Genomic DNA, 17769 nt, shown 5'->3' on the forward strand with positions numbered 1-17769 from the left:
TGGGTCGGGGTCCATTGCCACCCCTATATATGTACAACTGCTTGGTTTTGAGTTGCAGAACCTTTGAAATATAGAATGGTATGTGTACGACATACCTTATTAGTGAAAACCAGTGTGTTTTGTGTCTCCACATATGTATAATTTATATATGTTTAAAGATGATTAATCAGCACATCATGATTAAATGACTGAGATCAAAGTAATAATAGTGTCATGCATTCATTGTAGCCTAACAAACATAATTGGTGATTTTTATATTGTTTTTTTTTTTTTTTTCATTCTCAATGGTTTAATAAATTTCAGACAACTATAGGCCTTGGGCCACTTGCATTATGTTTGAGTGGGGACACTTAAGATTGCTCATTGAAAGTTTTGATAATATAGTAAGTTTCCCTTCTAAAACATGAAGTATGAAAAAATATAATTAAGCCATTTTCAAAAAAGTTATGTATTTTAATCATTTTTCTTAAAATTAATAATTGCCAAGTCATTCAGTTTGATGCGTTTTTTACTCTCAAATAACATTCTATGCAATATTTGAGCCACGGTTTTAAAAAACCGTGTCCATAGGCTAACATTTTCATGGTTTGTATTAGAAAAAGAAAAATCAATCATTATCATTATCATCATCATCGGAGTATTATCCCAACTATTTGGGCTCGACATAAAAAAGAAAATAAATAATTTAAATTTTGATGATGTTAACATAAGGTTCTACGCATTATAAAAAAATTAGAGCTAAACCTCAAAATCCCATCACAAAATGTATTTCTTGCTTCAATAGATATCTATTTTCTACTTTAATTTAAAATTTTAAGCTAAAAAAATTGAGCATATCAACAAATATGTGAACGCTTAAAAATAGACGGTCTAGATAATGTGTTATGAGATGCATTACTTTTATGACTTGGAATCATCTTTTTTTTAAATCCATGAATGCCAGAGTTCAAGATGATCAGTAAGAGATTTTCCCAGCATGGAAATAGATTTGGGTTTTTTAGGTGCGGTGTTACTTTTTTTCTTAAAATTTGGGACTTATATAAACTTTTTAATTTTGATCCATTTATTTTAAGCATGTGGTTTGTATATGTTTGCAACATTAAACAATCAAAGATACAATTTTTATCCTAAGATGTAATTTTGATGTAAAAAATTCTTAAGATAGCCTCAAAATCTATTTTATTGTATAGTTATAAAATTTTAAACTTAAAAAATAGTTCAAATCAAGTAGATCTATAAACACATAAAAATATTGGAAATAGATAGTCATGATAATGTGTTGCAAGATGTATTATTTTTATGATTTGAAATTTTTTTTCTGCATTCATAATTCTCGACGTCAAAATGATTAATTACAGGTTGTTCAACATCAAAGCAGCTTTTTTGATAGATTTTTGAGTTACAACTTAATTCTATATTTTAGTCTCGAGGATTTTTGAGTTGCAGCTTAATTCTATATTTGAGTCCCTTTAAAATTTAAATTAAAGAGAATTCCCTCCTTTTTTTTTCTTTTTTTTTTTTTTTGAAAAAACCGAGGTTCACTGCCACGAAACCCCGAATTTATTAACGTTTAATTTGAAAGCTTCCAAAAGAAATAAAAAAAGAACACGCCACAAAGGAAAATACACTCTCCGTCTCTCCAACCTCATCCCCCCTCTCTCTCTCTCTAGCCACAATGAGAGTTGCAGAGGCTCCTCCCCAAAACCCTAACCATAATTCTTCACAACAAGAGCTTCCTCAAAACCCTAGCCCTAATTCTCTAGAACCAGTTACCCCCATTCCTCCAAGTCCTAGACCTGTCCCTGTCCCTCCCACTAAGCTCTCTATCGAATTCGACAGTGAGAACAAAGTATTTGTGAACAAGATCTCCACTAAGCTCTTTGATGGGTTCGCAAAGCTCAAGTATTCGTTTCAGAGGAACAAGAATGGGGATATTCAGTACCCGCAATTAGGGTTTGTGACCAAGTACTTGTCTGTTTTGTATGATCATGATGAGAGAAATGCGGTGATTTCTGGCTGTCTTGATGTTGGTCCACGAGTGCAGATCAAAGGAGTTCATGATGTCAGTGTAAGATTAAATATTCTGGACTGTTCTGTTGTTTTCTTGGCGGAATTGTGATTACTTAAATTACTGAGTTGTTTAGTTTGAATTGAATGGATGACTGCTTGCATTTGTTGAGGGATGATGAATTTTATATTATTTATTTTTGAACTTGTTAGAAATTTTGAATTAAAAATTTGCAATATCTTTTTTGGTATTTTTTTTTATTTATATAATTTTTTTTTTGATTTTTCAGAATTGATATGGTGGAGGTTTTCTTGATTTTTGATTATTATGCTGGAATTATTGGAATTGGTTGGATGGTTTAGATTCGGTTGAATCAATGTTTTAAAATGCGGGATGCGACCAAAAGCGGTGGGGGCCGATGCGGTGATGCGGTCCCGATGCGGGTGCATTGCGACGATGCAGTCAACAAATATAAAGAAATTCTAAAAAATCTATAAAAATAGGTTAATGCATAGAAAAAATATATGAAGGTGATATATGTGATAGTAGGTATTTTAGTTTAATGATTAACTCCAAAAATATTAGTTGCCGGAGATTCTGTATCCACTATCCCCTAATAGAAACTAGAAACTAGAAACTTGAAAGTTGAAAGTAGCTTCATAAAGCATTCAACAATCAACAACCATAAGCACAAATTTGTAACCACAAACTTCAGAGTTACAAAATATTGATACTACAAACTAAAAGTCCATGTCTTTATGAAGATTAAAGAGTTTTGAAGTCAAGCTCAAGAAGAGTTAATATACTTAATACAATCATCCCAGAAAATTTTGAAGTCAATTTTTCAAATGTTAATCAGAGAAGTCATCTTTAGAGTCGTCATGTGCATCATCAATATCATCCTTGACAGCCTTTATGTATTCTTCTTCCTCGGTCTCCTCTGTGTCCACCTCCTCCTCCTCGACCTCTGGAGTTGATGTGAGAATGCGATTAGACCCAGCTCATGCTGCTCCTCTACTCCTCTGTACTCTAGTGTTTGGTCGATCTTCTTCATTAGCCCCTGTTGCTAACTTGACATTGAGCCATGTAAGATCCTCATCCTCAATCACACGCTCTAGTCTTGGATCCATGGTGCATTCACTTGTAGAATCACCATCAGCTTCATACAAGTGAATTGGGTTGAGCTTCATGCGATTTTGATACCTCTCCATAAGCCGCTCATTATACCACACATAAGCCAAATCATTCAACTTTTTCTGCGCCAACCTATTCCTTTTTTTTGTATGGAGCTGCGGTAGAAAATTGAAATTAGATTTTATATTAGAAAATTGAAAATTGAAAATTGAAATTGAAAGTCAAGAAATAAGGAGTTAAGGACTTACATGCTCAAATGCACTCTAATTGCATCACAACCAGATGAGTTACATGTGAGATTCAACACTCGAATAGCAAGATGTTGTAGATTTGGTGTCTCGCTTCCATATACTGCCTACCATGCAGCTGTATAATATTTTATAATTTAAATTATAATATAGATAAAAATTAAGGGTAAACATATAAACAATGGAAGTATATATAAATTCATAGACACATAATGATACTTTTTGCCTTTACCTGGTTTTGTAGTATCCCTATTTCAAGCAGCAATATCTCTCCCAAAGTTTCTTAAGGCTAACTTGAATTTAATCAATTCATGGCTCTGGATCTCATCCTGGATATCTTTGTCAAGCACCAACCTCTCAAGCACATCTAAGGACCCACAATTTATTACACGATCTGACTCAATGGATGGGTGGTTGTAGTGAAGAAAAAGGTTTAGAAAGTAACCGGCTGAATGGAGGTGCCTGTGAAGCTGGGTATCCCATCTCCTATAAAACATTTGAAGTATAGCCTTGCACATATTTTCAGCATCCTTTAAAACATTTTTTATCTCTTCTCTTGCCCTTTTCATTGCCTCATGTATGTAGTCCATGGCGGGCTTCACGTCACCATCAACCAGTCGAAGCACTCTCATTAAAAGGCAAGCCATCTCCAATGCAAGAATTATTTGACTCAAAAAAGATTCAGAATAGTTTTTTCGGCCTTTCTCCCATCCTTATGTTTTGACCATTTACTTTGACTCCATTGCTCTGAAGCAAACATAGTCCTCAAGGCACTTTTTTGCTTGGCTAGGATTCGAAGGTGAGAAATGACGTGGCAAATCTAGTGATACCCGGTTTCACTAATTCTCTCTTCTTTGTAAAACTCATCATGCTTAGGACTATGGTGTGATTGTAAATAAATCCAACAACAAGCATCGCTCTTGAAATCACCCCACTAAATAAAGATGTTGTACCCCTTTCTTTAAGCATAAGTTTAACACAATGAGTTGCGGAAGGAGTCCAAAACATATGTGTCCTTTTCAAAGTTAAGAAATGCCCAGATGCAGCATAATTGGCACCATTGTCAGTAATAATTTGTACCCATTTTTCTTTCAAACTCTACAATCTCATCCATCAAGTCACATAAGTATGTAGCATCATGTGACTTGTCTGATGCATCAATAGACTTAACAAAAAATGTACCTGTTGGATAGTTAACCAAAAAATTAATGAATGACCTCGACTTCCTATCGGACCAACCATCACACATAATAGTGGCCCCATATTTCTCCCACCCTTCTCTTTGAGAAATCAAAATTTTATTGACATCAAATACAACATCTTTTAACAAGGGCTCCTTAATCTCATGTAGTGAAGAAGGAACAAGTCATGGGCCATATTGCCCAATTACCTGGACCATACATGCAAAACTATCGAGAGTTATAGTATTAAAAGGAATGTCAGCCATGTAAATCCACTTTGCAATCTACTTACATACCAACTTCCTCTGTTCTTTCTTGTATCTATTTTCAATTGTAGTTTGTTTTGTTGTTATCTTTTTCTCCTGAACCACAATTTTGGGGCTAGGGGTGAAAAAAACATCTATTGGTCCCTTAGAGAGAGGTGTTCTTTTTTCAACACTACCACCAATATTTATAACCTTCGCTTGAGACTGGAGTTCGAGTACCCCTTTGCCTCATTGCAACTTCAGATATATATCATCATCATCATCATCAACATCATCATCATCATCAAATAATTACATATCATCAAGTAATTCTTTTCTTTTCAATTTTTTCTTCTCTTTATCTTTTTTTAATCTATCTATGTATTGTCTAATCACATTTTTTATTTCATCTGTAGCGTGTGGGCATGCTCTTGCATTCCCAGAAATTTCGGCTAAGTGTTCTTTTTGTTGAAAAATAAGTATTTCCACAGAGCATGCAAATCACACAATTTCTATTTTTCGGATTTTTTAGTTTGGCATATTTTCAAGCTAGATCCTTATTACTAGAAGATTGGGAAGAAAACATTGCCCCAAAAATAAATATTACTGTACAAGGAATAAAAGTTACCGGTTCTTGAAGCAGTGCTCGATTTCTTCACGGCCTTTGAAACCCTGATTTCTAGTCACAAATTCACCTTTAGGTCCCCAAATCAACAACCAAAAGGTTCAAATCAAGATCCAAGTATCAAATAATCCACAAATCCAAGATCTCAATGAAAAACAATTTCCGCTCAAATTTGTTTTTTGCTCGATGATTACAAAAAAAAACCACGAAAGTGGCTGTACATGATCGTTTAGGGGGTTTAATACCCCCAAACCATTTCCCCAAAGTTTTGATGGTCAAAATGACCATTTTGCCCATCCCGAGGGGTACCATTGAAAAAAAAAGGCGGAAAATTATGCGGTGCATATGCGGTAGATGCGCTATGCGCTCTGATGCAACGCATATGTGGCTGCATAGCTCCAAACCGCATATGCGGTGTTTTTCGATGCAGTGTTCACCGCATACCACATGATGCGTCGCATATGCGGCGATGTGGCCGCATTTTAAAACACTGGGTTGAATATAGATGCTAGACTGATTTTTTTGTTGGTAATTTGTAGTTCTAGAATTCACCAGCATTAGAATTACCTCTCTCTGTCTCTCTGCTGTAATTCATATAGTATACAATACATTTTCTGAATTTATTGAAATCTCATTAAACTCAAGTTTGAGAATTTTGATGTAGACTCCCCAAGTTTTGCTGTGAAGGTGTTTCATAAAATATTATTTCTAAGAATTACTTGAGTTTATCTATTACTACATCAGTGATTTATTTTAGTCATTTAATGTGAAAAAAATTATTTGTTCATGGAACTCAAAGTAAGTTAAGAAGTCTTCTAAGGCTTAAATGTTGCACATCAAGATTTTACTTGCTTTGTTGCAGACTACAAAAGCAATATATGGGTTATAACAAGGTCCAAGACAGTATTAAATAACTTGGTTGTAGATTTGGGGGTGTAAAAGGCTATGGTTTTGGAATTTTTGTTTAGTCAGGTGAAGTATGGTTGCTGTTTTTTAGTTTATAATGGAGGGACGATCAGTACATTTTTCATGATTTATATTTTGTGAGTATTTTACTGAGAAAGGAGCTTCACTGCCTGTTTATTAGTTTTTATATCAAATTACAATAAAAAACTAAGCATCTAGCTTTTGAAATAGAAAATTCCATTTTGCTAAGACAATTGAAATTTCAGATGGGTCAGATTGGAGATCTAAAATGTTTTCTTATAGGCTATTCAACAAAGAGTTTTTCTCTGTCATATAGTTGCAATGAGAATGATTCCAATGTCTCTTGCATTAACCTGGGTAGTAAACTTCAGTTCAAGTATTCCTTTAAAAAGGTGAGAAGTTTTCTTTTTCAATATTACCTTTCAATTTTTTAGTAGCTATCTTTCATTGGAATTGGCTGCATGGATCATTATTAATATCTCTTTTCTAAAGTGGATCTAGAGTTACGTGCACCTCGTTTCTTTTTATATTATAATAAATGCGATTGTTTGCTTTTTAATTAACTTCATTTTATCGGGTTATGCTATATTAAATGCATTAAGAGTAAGGATCAAAGGGTCTTGGTGAAAGATGAAGAGGTCAACGAAAGATGGAGAGTTTATTTTAAAAAATTATTAAATGTCAAACACAATGGGAACATAGCGGTAGAAGGAACCATTGGCATAAATGAGGGCGGAGGTCATATATACATATGTAGGATTAGGATATCGGAAGTGAAAGAAGCTTTGAAAATGATGAAGATAGGAAAGCCTTTGGGGCCAGATGGTATACTGATAGAGGTTTGGAAGTGCATGGGGGAGATTGGTGGTGACTGACTGGCCAACGGTTTAACAAGGTGTTGAGAACAACGAAATTGGCTGACAAATGGAGGAAAAATATTGTGATACCTATTTACAAGAACAAAGAAGGCATACAAAATTGTGCGAACTATTGAGGGATCAAACTTATGAGCTACACTATGAAGATCTGAGAGAGAGAGAGAGAGTGATTGAGCAACGACTAACACATGAAACAAGTGTATTAGAAAACCAATTTGATTTTATGCCAATGAGGTCAACAATTGAGGCTATTTTCTTACTTAAGCAACTCATTTAGAAGTTTAGGGTGAAGGGAAAAGACTTTCCACATTGTCCTTATTGATATAGAGAAAGCATATGATAGAGTACCTTGAGATTTGATTTGGTGGGTGTTGAAAAAGAAAGGAGTCTCTAAACACTACATTGACTTGGTGAGAGATATGAACGATGGGACGCTAACTAGTGTACGAACAACTAGTGGAGAGACGAATGTGTTTTTAGTAATAATAGGTCTACATCAGGGGTCAGCATTGAGTCCGTACCTCTTTGTCTTTGTCATGGACGACTTTGCTAGGCACTTACAAGATGAAGTACTGTAGTGCATGTTGTTCGCAGTTGACATAGTTTTGATCGATGAGACTCGAAATAGCATGAACACAAAGTTAGAACTTTTGAGGGATGCTCTAGAATATAAGGATTTTAAAATTAGTTAGACTAAAACATAATTTATGGAATGCAAGTCTAATATTAATAGGAGTAGAGATGAGGAAATAGTTAAGATTAGCGGTCAGGAAATACTAAAAAGAGCGCATTTTCGATATCTTGGGTTGATAATCCAGGAAAATAGAGAGATTGAGGAAGATGACGCACATAGAATTCGAGCTGGGTGGGCGAAGTGGAGATGTACAACCAGAATTTTATGTGATCGTCGCATACCAATGAAGCTGAAGGGCAAGTTCTATAGGAACTCTGTGAGACCAACTTTGCTCTATGGGGCAATATGTTGGCGGTCAAAAAACAGTATACCCATTAAATGAGTGCAGCGGATGAGGATGTTGAGATGGATGAGTGGCAAGACAAGAAAGGATAGAATTCAGAATGAATATATTATTGAAAATTTAGGTGTGGCACTAATAGGCGATAAGATGAGAGAGAGTTGAATTAGGTGGACTGGCCAGGTGTGGCCCATACCCAGTACAACATCTGTTAGGTGGTACAAGTTGGTTCAAGTGGAAGGTTTAAAAAGGGCAAGGGATAGGCCAAAAGGATATAGTTGGAAGTAGTGAGAAAAGATATAGGGACTTATGGCTTCACTGAGGGTATGACCCTTAATAGAGCAGAATGACAGACCAGGATTTGTGTAGCCGACCCCAATTACTTGGGAAAAGGATTTGACGATCATGATATTATTGAATTACAAATCTGATCTCTTTTTTTGAAGGAACTTCCATTCTAGGCACTGGCATAACTTGAACTGTTCTTGACATAATTATTAAGATTGTGATGGCATCACCATAACAATGGAGTTAGTAAGTTTGTACTTCTAAAAGACTTTTCTGTATGCCAAACAAGTAAAACTATGGTCTCAATTAATTAATATGAAATTGTTGTGTTACTTGCCATTATACTACTTTCTTGAGGAATCAACTTTTATATTGATAACAAGTTAACTATGTCTTTGGCAATCTGATCTTGTGCCTCTCGGCTGAGTAGTGGGCTGCAGTGCTGCACATGGCATGTGGATGTACAGCAACCAACATGCCTAGGGTCTCAATTAGTGAGATGTGCCTTTTAACATCTGAGGGTGTAAATTTGCTAATGCTAATGCGTCGGAAGATGGATGATCCACTCCGTTTGACCTCCACTAAATTTCCTATACCAAAAGCCAACAGGAAACTATTTTAGGAAACAAATCCACTCCAGTGCTGTAGAGTGTATAGAGCCTGACTTTTGTATGGCTACTAATCTTCAACATTTCCTTCGTCAGGTCTATGTTTCCACCCTTGTGGTTTGGGCTGTGTTTTTGGAAGGGTATTTTATTCAATCAATTACAATAGTGTTCAAGGTCTTATGGTGGTCAATGTGTATGTCTGTCATGTTCCAACACTGTTGAGCGTACATTAAAAAAATGTTATTACAAATGAGATGGAAAGAAGTCCCTGCCACTTTTTGTTTCTAATGTAAGCTGATCAAAGGGCTGCTGCATGCATTGCACTGGCAATGGGTGGCTCTCCTAGACCTAACCTTGGCTTTTAAGTAAAATTACCAACTGGAATTCCTGGTTACAACTTCATCACAGTTATAGTCCTGAAGATCGAATGTAATCCTAGCGTGGGTTTCCTCAGTTTCTCATTATTTGTGTTGGGAATGAGGTTTCTTTTTCTTTAGCTCTAGTTCCGAACTTTCATGTGGATTTATTTGGAGTTTTATGACTTAACCATTTAAAATCTTCCTACGACAACTATAGTGCATCTCTGAGTTTACTATTTTAGCTTTTTGACCATTGCTAGAGTACATTATGTTTTTGTTACAGATTATCTTATACCAATGTGTCATCTTGTTACTTGTTTGCATGACACGGACTCATGAGTTACTGTATCAATGGATTTTATGATGAACATTTTTATAAGAGATTTTAAATAAGAGATTTCGAGGAATGAAATAAGATGAAGACTATCCAGATACGATGTTTGAGCATAGTTATTCCCTAACTTTGTACAGTTTTGGTTTGAATTTGATCCAAAGTTCAATACTAAAATAAAGTTACTCATTTTTCTGAAATATTGGTCTCGACGTACCAGCGTGTTTGATGAACTACTCCTAGAAATCAAAATGATGTTGGTGAAGCTATCTAACTGCTAACAGCAACTGTTGAGTTTCCATGTCAAAGATCTTTTATTCCTCATTAATGATTGTGTATAACTTGATATCCTTTTTTTTTTAAGCTATTATGATTTGCTAGTTACATTGGTGCCTCTAAAATTATAGTTTTGTCCAACATCCTCAGTCCACTGGTGGTATTACCTGAATATAGGTCACTATCACTCATGTGTATGTTTAAAGATTTATCAGGCCCCATGTAGATGATTTCCAACATAGTTGCATTTTAGTAATTTGTTCCTATTATTTTTCTTTCTATTCTTCCTTTTGGATATGATTTTCAGTTGCCTTTACAAAAGTATTAATTCAACAGGCACAACAAGGAGAGGCAAGGTTGATTGCAACTCTAGCTGATCCTTCTTATAAACTTGAATTGGTATCTTCTGTCCCTTCAACTGGTCCGGTAAGTACAACAATGAATCTGTAAGGGATTGTACTAGACTGGAAAAATATATATCTTCTTTATCATATTTTTGTTTCCAGTTTGTGTATGTATTGCTCGTGAGAAACTGTGATGACGAACTTATACCATCTAGTATCTTCTGTGGTAGTTCCAACTGCTTCAGTTATTTTTTGCCATCCTTACAGCTGGTTAAGGTTCTCTTGATTTCTGGGGTAAATGGTGTTTGCATGGATTAGCAATTGCAAGTGTAGCCGACTTTGGATCTTGTGTTTTCATTTTCCGAAAATTCAGGAATCCATTCCTGCCATGTCATTGTTTGCAAATTGATCACTGGTCTATAATCTAGGCGTCTGTTTCTGTTAGTCCTTTCTTTATTCTCTGGAGATAGTTTTCAACAAATTAAAACAAGAAATTTCACCTTGTTACCAATATGTTTTGCATCTAATGCATTGAATGATTGCTGCTGTTTTCTAGATTCATTGTTTTGCACGAGTTTTACTTTCAAACTATTTGAGAAATATTAAGTTATGCTCTCTTGTCCTACTTTTACTTCTGGAATCATGGAGGGTGGATATTCATTAACAATTATGTGCTATGGTAACCATTGATTTGTATTACATACTTGTTACAATTTGCAGAGGTGTCTAGTTTATAAATGTGTTTATTTAGATTCATCACTGTTCCACTATTGTATCTTGTTGTATGTTCTTTTCTGCATTCATATGTTTATTGGCTACTACTTTCTTGATTTCTTCTATTCAAAGTAGATAACTTGTGGGAGTAACTAAGGAATGTCATTGCAGCCACGAGCATCATTGAAATTCCCATATGGTGAAGTCCAAGTGGAAGAAAAGGAGGTCGATGAAGATAAGAGAGTGTTGTCTCTTGGTGGGATCCTGAAAGGCAATGTCCTTAATGGTGTTTGCAGTGCACTACACAAGGATGGAAACTGGAATCTCATATATGCTTACAAGGTAAAACTTCTTAAGAACTGCTGAGTGGTATGATACGTCCTGGTCTTGTTTATATCTCAAAATTATTCTAAAATGGGAAAGTATACCATGATCTTGTGGGAAACTTTAGTTCTTGGGTTCATCACTGTTCCTTGAAGCAATGGATGGTAATGAAGTGGGGACCTGTTAGAACATGGTCGCGACCCCAATGGTGGATCCTATTCTCTCTCAATCACAATTTATCATTTCATTGGATGGTCTTGATCACAACAGACTGCAGGATTTTCTGTAGTATATGAATTCGTTTACCCCCCTTTCCAAAATTATATGACAGTCTTAGTTTTTGAGGCCCAAATTTGCATATAAATTCAATTTGGTCAACTCTATTGCTCGTGGGCTCATGGCAGGATGATGAACTGACATTCATTCCCAGTGTCGCATTGCCGTCTAATGTCTTCTCATTTGCATTCAAGCGGCGTTTTAGCCCTGTTGACAAGTTGAGGTATGTGGTGTTTTGCCAATCATCTTGCATTTTCCAATGTTATTTGGGAGAATGTCACATATCTAATTTTGGAGAGTATTTCAACCACAGTCAAAGTATTAATTATTGTTTCCTGAAATGTATCATTACATGCCTTTATAGAAATGTCCAAGGTGTAGCAGTGAATGTTAATGCACCATTGGAGGGTTTTCTCTTTATTTTCTTTGATAAGTGACAAGATGGGCTTCTTAACAGTCGGGAGAAGTGAGTATCTGTATAAGTTTGAAAGATAAGGTGCCTTTTTTATTTTTTTGGCTTTTTGTATATTTAGAGGAATTTGTTTCTTCAAATTTCCATTTCTTTCTTTTGTTGGTGAGGTGGGTCCTTTCCCACCTCACTCCTGAGGTTAAACCACTTGTTGACTTGTGGGAGAGGCAAAAAATAATAACCTCTGGTTTGACTGCAGCATGTCTTGTTGTCAATGCACATTTAGCGTTCCATGAAAATGCAGCATTTCTTCGAGTAAGATAAAACTCGTGGTTTCAATTTTATCTTACATACAAAAGTGTGGCATTTGCTGAGTGCAGGCCTGAGGTCTTAAGTGGCATGGCCCCTCGACCATGTGGCATCACCTAAAATGCTGCCCTAGCAGTGTCAAACGTGTTTTGGGCGACATCCAGAAAATACCTAAGTTTAAATTGAGACCATGCTTTATGTTTGAGTGTTATTTATTTACTGGTCAAAGTAAGTATTTTGCATTTTTTGGCAGCTACTTGTACAACTTTTACTCTAATGACTGGAGTGCTGTATACAAGCACAACTTTGGCGATGACCTGAAGTTGAAGGTTGGTTATGACTCTGAAGTGCGACTTGGATGGGCTTCTTTTTGGGTATGTAGAAATGATCCACAAATGATTTTTTTTATGGTTCTCAAAACAGAGGAAATCATGAAGAGGAAAGTTCAAAGGAAACATAAAGAGACTAGGATTCTTCCTTTTTTTTCTTTTTTTTTTTTAAAAAAAAAAAAAATATGAGAGAAAAAGTTACGAGGGACTGGGAAATTTGTAGGCCATTAAGGTTTCTTTGGATTACATTTTATATTTGATATTATTATTATTTTCTTTCAGGTCGGAAAAGAAAATGCTGGGGCGAAGAAGGCCCCAAATAAGTGCAAGCTTCAGCTTATGCTTCAAGTTCCCCAAGATAATCCCAAAGCAATCGAATTCTTATTCCGGTTGAAAAAACGGTGGGATATATAAAAGATCATGTGGCCATGAAGATTTGTAGTGAGTTACAACTTGTACCAATAGAGCTGTTCAAATTTCTTGTGCTTTGATGTGGAAGCCATTTTGTTCACCTATAGTTTTGGTACTCACTTGAAATTTGAATGCCTGGAAATTGGTAAAATATTGGAATAGTTTGAAGGCTGGGAATCTCAGTTAACTGTAAATGGGGTGCCTATTGAGTCTTGGATATTAAAGAATATAAATTCATCAATCTTCCTGATATTAATGAAAAAACTTGTCGAAGACTTCATATATTGGCCCTATGAGTAATGATGGTTAATAAGTCCATGAGTTGTTGCAGTTGACTGATTGATGGTTTATGCAGGAGTTATTCATGTGAAATATGAGCAATGATTGGTTTTGTCTGCTTCTGGTGGCTTATGCTCATGGATTTTTGCCAAGCGAGAAAACCCGACAACTTTGTGATGAAGTTAAAGAATACTGCAAGAATGGTTACCATAACAAATTGCTGGAAAACCCATTTCAGAGATAGAGTCAGGGTATGTTTGATCATTGTGAAACCAGTTTCTATTTAATTGACTGCTTATAGAATGCCTCTTTAATACTCCATATTTGTGCAGAACGAGTGATCTGTGGCATCTATTTGTTCCTTTTTCAAATATCTCTTTTTTGTCCACCTTTTTCTGCACTTATTTAGATTTTTCAAACCATTGCATTGGTAAGAATAATTTGGAGGGGGGGTTATGATCATGAACCAAGTTTTGGTGTCATTGCATCAGTTTTTTTAAAGGAGTTTGTTTCCCTAATACTGGGGTGGTAGTTTTCATAATACAGGACATCTCTCTCTCTCGTGTGTGCCTGCGTGTGTGTGCATGTGTGTGGGGAGTAGGGACGTGCGTATATTGATTGTGTTGTGAGTATATTGATCGTGTTGAAGAGTTGATGCCGCCTTTCTTTACTGCCGATCAGAGGAACAATGACCTTAAACAATGCAACTTATGTTGGACATTTCAGGACCTCTGTGTGCGTGCGCGCACTCCTGTGCATGCATGTGTGTGTGTCTGTGTTTGTGTGTGCATGTGTGCGTGCTTGTTTGTTTTGTCGTTGCTGTTACTTCACATGTTTTAGCTTGTAACGGTGAGAGAAAAGAGAGTGCCACATTTGATTTCTCTCAACTCAAACAAAGAAAAGAGAGGGCTTTGATTGTTAAGCACCTCAAATTGTAGATATTTAGGAATTGGGCTTGGGCTTGAGTTGTCTGCAAACTTGTAACGCTGCATCTCAAGTTCGATTCCTACCATTGAACTATCCACCAAGAAAACAAAACAGTCGATATTTGATTCATTTATGAATAGCTTTTGAAGTTAGAAGCAGCACAAGCCTACTCTGTATCACCTGAGCTAGCGAGGACTTGGGGTCGCAATTCCATATGGTCTCGAGCTGGGGAATGAGTCATTGTTGAGTCTCGGGAAGATTTTGTCTTATTTTTTTACTGTTTTCATGTTGCACGGAGCCATATGATTCTTGAGTTCTAATGAGATTTTTTTTCTTTTTGCATTTTATTGTTTAACATGAGACCTAGAATCGATGCATGAACTCAAATCACTTGAATCCCAAGCTAGTAACAATTTCTTGTTTTTTAAATACATGTTCGAAAAACTAGTACAATATCTAAAGCTTTAAACAAATTGCATTTCATGATCAAGGGGTCGTTTGGATACCTGAAAATATAGTCTATGAAATATATTATTGGCATAATACATTATTGCATAATGCATTATATGGATTGTTAATGTTTGGGTAGTATTTACATGCAACATGGGAAATACATTGCTCTTACTTGACACGGTTTAATATTAAATTATCTATATTGCATTTTAAATTTGCTCTTACTAGAAATAGCGATTTAATATGGAATTCTCTACAAAGAGAGGATTTATCTTTTGTACGTACAATCATTCTTGTCTTTTAAATTTCAAAATGAGTGGTTGTACTAATGTTATTGAATAAATATAAAATTTTAAAAAAAAAGAAGCCACTTCATGATTCACCTCAAGCCATTCAATTTGACATCTAATATTTGAGAATGATCGTGACCTTCATTCACAAAAAATAAATGGTCTTTATGTAGACATTCCTATTTAATATTGAAATACGTATGTATAGATAGCATGACTATACCATGCTTGTCATGCCTCAAAGAATAATAACTTAATCGTGTGATTAAACACCGAGTGAACTATTTTAATTACAACTTTTAAATAATGTTAATTTTGTAGTTTAAACAATAAATGGTGATGTATTTTTTAAAAAAATTATTATAAAATGGTAAAGTATTTTAACAATTAGATTGAGATATTAGAAGAGTCCAATGTGTAAGTAATTTATCACTTCTTTATCTGTATTTAAATCTTAATCTAATTTTTTTTTTTTTTTCAAAAGAGTACTCATTATAATTTAAATAAATTATATTTATCATTTTTTTGAGTCAATCTAAACTCTAATCCCAAAAAAATCCTTTTTTTTTTATCAAAAGATTTAGTAATCATTATAAAATGCAGTGCTTGATGAAAAGAGAGAAAGGGCGTAGTGCTTGATGAATAGTGGGAAAGGTTGAAGAGGGCAAACATAGAATATTTGGACGAGAGGGAAAGCACGTAGTGCTTGATGAAGAATGAGAAAGGTTGAAGAGGGCAAATATAGAATATTTGGTTGAGAGAGGTTCATGAACCAAGGAAGAGAAGACAGAAAGGTTGAGGAAGCAAGGAATAGGAGAGGGAGTGGATTCGTGCAAAATGATGAAATGAGAAAAATTAATATCATGATTTAGAAATCGCCTTGAATCTGGAAAAGGGGAACTTGAGAGAGGAAAGTTGTAGGCTTACCAGGTTGAGAGAAAAAGAGCTTGGGAGAGAGAGAGCTTGAGAGGGAGCAGATGATGTACAGGGAAAATGTAGACATGCACAGTACATTACTTGTATGTACTCGTCAAGCGGGTAAAAGATTTCCCAGCCCTCTCCGTGTGCAATAGATTTCACGATATTAGAAGGAAAGATTGTGTAATCTATTTCCATTTTCTTGCTAATAAATGTACCAAACATTGTAAATGTCATATTTTCTAGTAATCTATCTCTGTAATATATTTTAAAGTAACCAAATGCTACTAAAGTTGTTTTTGAAATGTTAAATTGGAAATTTCTTACTAATCTATTTTCGTGTAATATATTTTCAAGTAACCAAACGGCCCTTAAAAGTTGTTTGTGAAATGTTAAATTGGAAATAAGTGAATAAAATTCAAGACATCATATTGTAGCACTTACCACCTAAACCGGCAATGAAGTTATAGATGTTTATTGGTTATTACGCAAAATATTAAAATTATCGATGTTAAAATCATATCAAATTTTAAGATTCTTGCGCATCAGATTTTCATTCCCTGAAAATTTGAATCCAAAATCTATTAGAGATAGACTTTGGAGAGATGAGTCATTTAAATAAGTGAGGCTACCGACTCATGAAAACCTTTTCCTACAAAAAATGTGAATTGGCACCTACTCGAACTTTGTACTGAATTACTTATGAAACTTGTACCGATTGGGAAAGGGGTTAGGATTGTGGCCTCTCACATCTTAGTCTTCAGGTTGTGGTTTCTATTTTTACTGACACAACTTTATTAACATTTTTAAAAACTAACTCTTGAATTATTTGATAAAAAATGAGTTGGAGCCTGTTTTCCCCCATTAAATTACCTAAAAAAAAACTTATACCAATTGTTAGACATTAGTTCTTATGTAAATTCATTACCAACTATAGTAGAAAGCTATATATATTTTTTTGAATTTTTTTTTTTTTTAAATTTGTTAATCATAATATTTGAATTCAAAACCTTATCTAACACTACCATATAACTAACAGATTGTCTATAAAGAGATCATTTATCTTTAGTACATGGAGGTCATAATCATTTTTATCCCGTAATTTTAAAAATGGGTGGTTGCAAGAGTGTTATTGAATAGACATAAACTTCAAAAAAAAAATTTTCAGACTTCATGACTCACCTAAAGCCATCAAATTTAACATCTACTTAGTGAGAATGATTGTGACCTTCATGTACAAAAGATAAAGAGCCTCTTTGTAAATAATCCTTCTAAATAATCATTGTTAAGATAAATAATTTTATAAGATGTTCTAATGTTCTTGCATCACTTATCATGAACCAAAAGAAAATAGAAATTTAACCTCAAAATATTATTTTAAAATTATTAAATATAAGGTCCAAAAATGCTCCAAATCAAAGTTCATAACACTTTATTTTCTAAACTTTAAAATCTGTTTATTTTTTCATATTCACAATCACAATGCCCAAGATTGCCGACCACTCAAATTTTAAACCCACAATCTTTCACTAGAAAATGATTCAATTAGTAGAGAAGACATCATTCAAAGGCTCTTAAAAAATTATTAAGATGGTCAGAAGTTTCCAAATAATATCAAGTATAATTATTAATCCAAAAGTGTAATAAGAAATACCTAAATCGCCATCGTTCATGGTCGATGACTTTCAACAAGCAAGAGCATTT

At 34.7% G+C, this 17769-nt stretch overlaps 1 protein-coding gene across 5 annotated transcripts; it reads left to right on the plus strand.

The window, feature by feature from the left end:
• Positions 1–1603: 1603 nt before the first annotated feature.
• Positions 1604–16339, plus strand: OEP37 (chloroplast outer envelope protein 37). 5 transcript variants are annotated; one of them, XR_016057403.1, is made up of 8 exons: positions 1604–2068; positions 10419–10508; positions 11312–11482; positions 11869–11963; positions 12712–12832; positions 13070–13228; positions 13554–13728; positions 15751–16339. XR_016057403.1 is itself a non-coding variant. In XM_011630391.3 (7 exons), the coding sequence occupies exons 1-6, from the start codon at positions 1676–1678 to the stop codon at positions 13199–13201; spliced, it is 1002 nt and encodes a 333-aa protein (XP_011628693.1). In that variant the 5' UTR covers positions 1604–1675; the 3' UTR covers positions 13202–13228; positions 13554–13848. The 5 variants fall into 5 exon arrangements, 1 of the variants encoding a protein (XP_011628693.1); XR_016057402.1 differs by lacking the exon at positions 15751–16339 and adding an exon at positions 14024–14833; XR_002283447.2 differs by lacking the exon at positions 15751–16339 and adding an exon at positions 14545–14833.
• The last annotated feature ends 1430 nt before the right edge of the window (positions 16340–17769 follow it).

This window comes from Amborella trichopoda, chromosome 6, assembly GCF_054954075.1.
Source record: "Amborella trichopoda isolate Santa Cruz 75 chromosome 6, AtrichopodaSantaCruz75HAP2 v2.0, whole genome shotgun sequence".
In the NCBI taxonomy this organism is placed as follows: domain Eukaryota; kingdom Viridiplantae; phylum Streptophyta; class Magnoliopsida; order Amborellales; family Amborellaceae; genus Amborella; species Amborella trichopoda.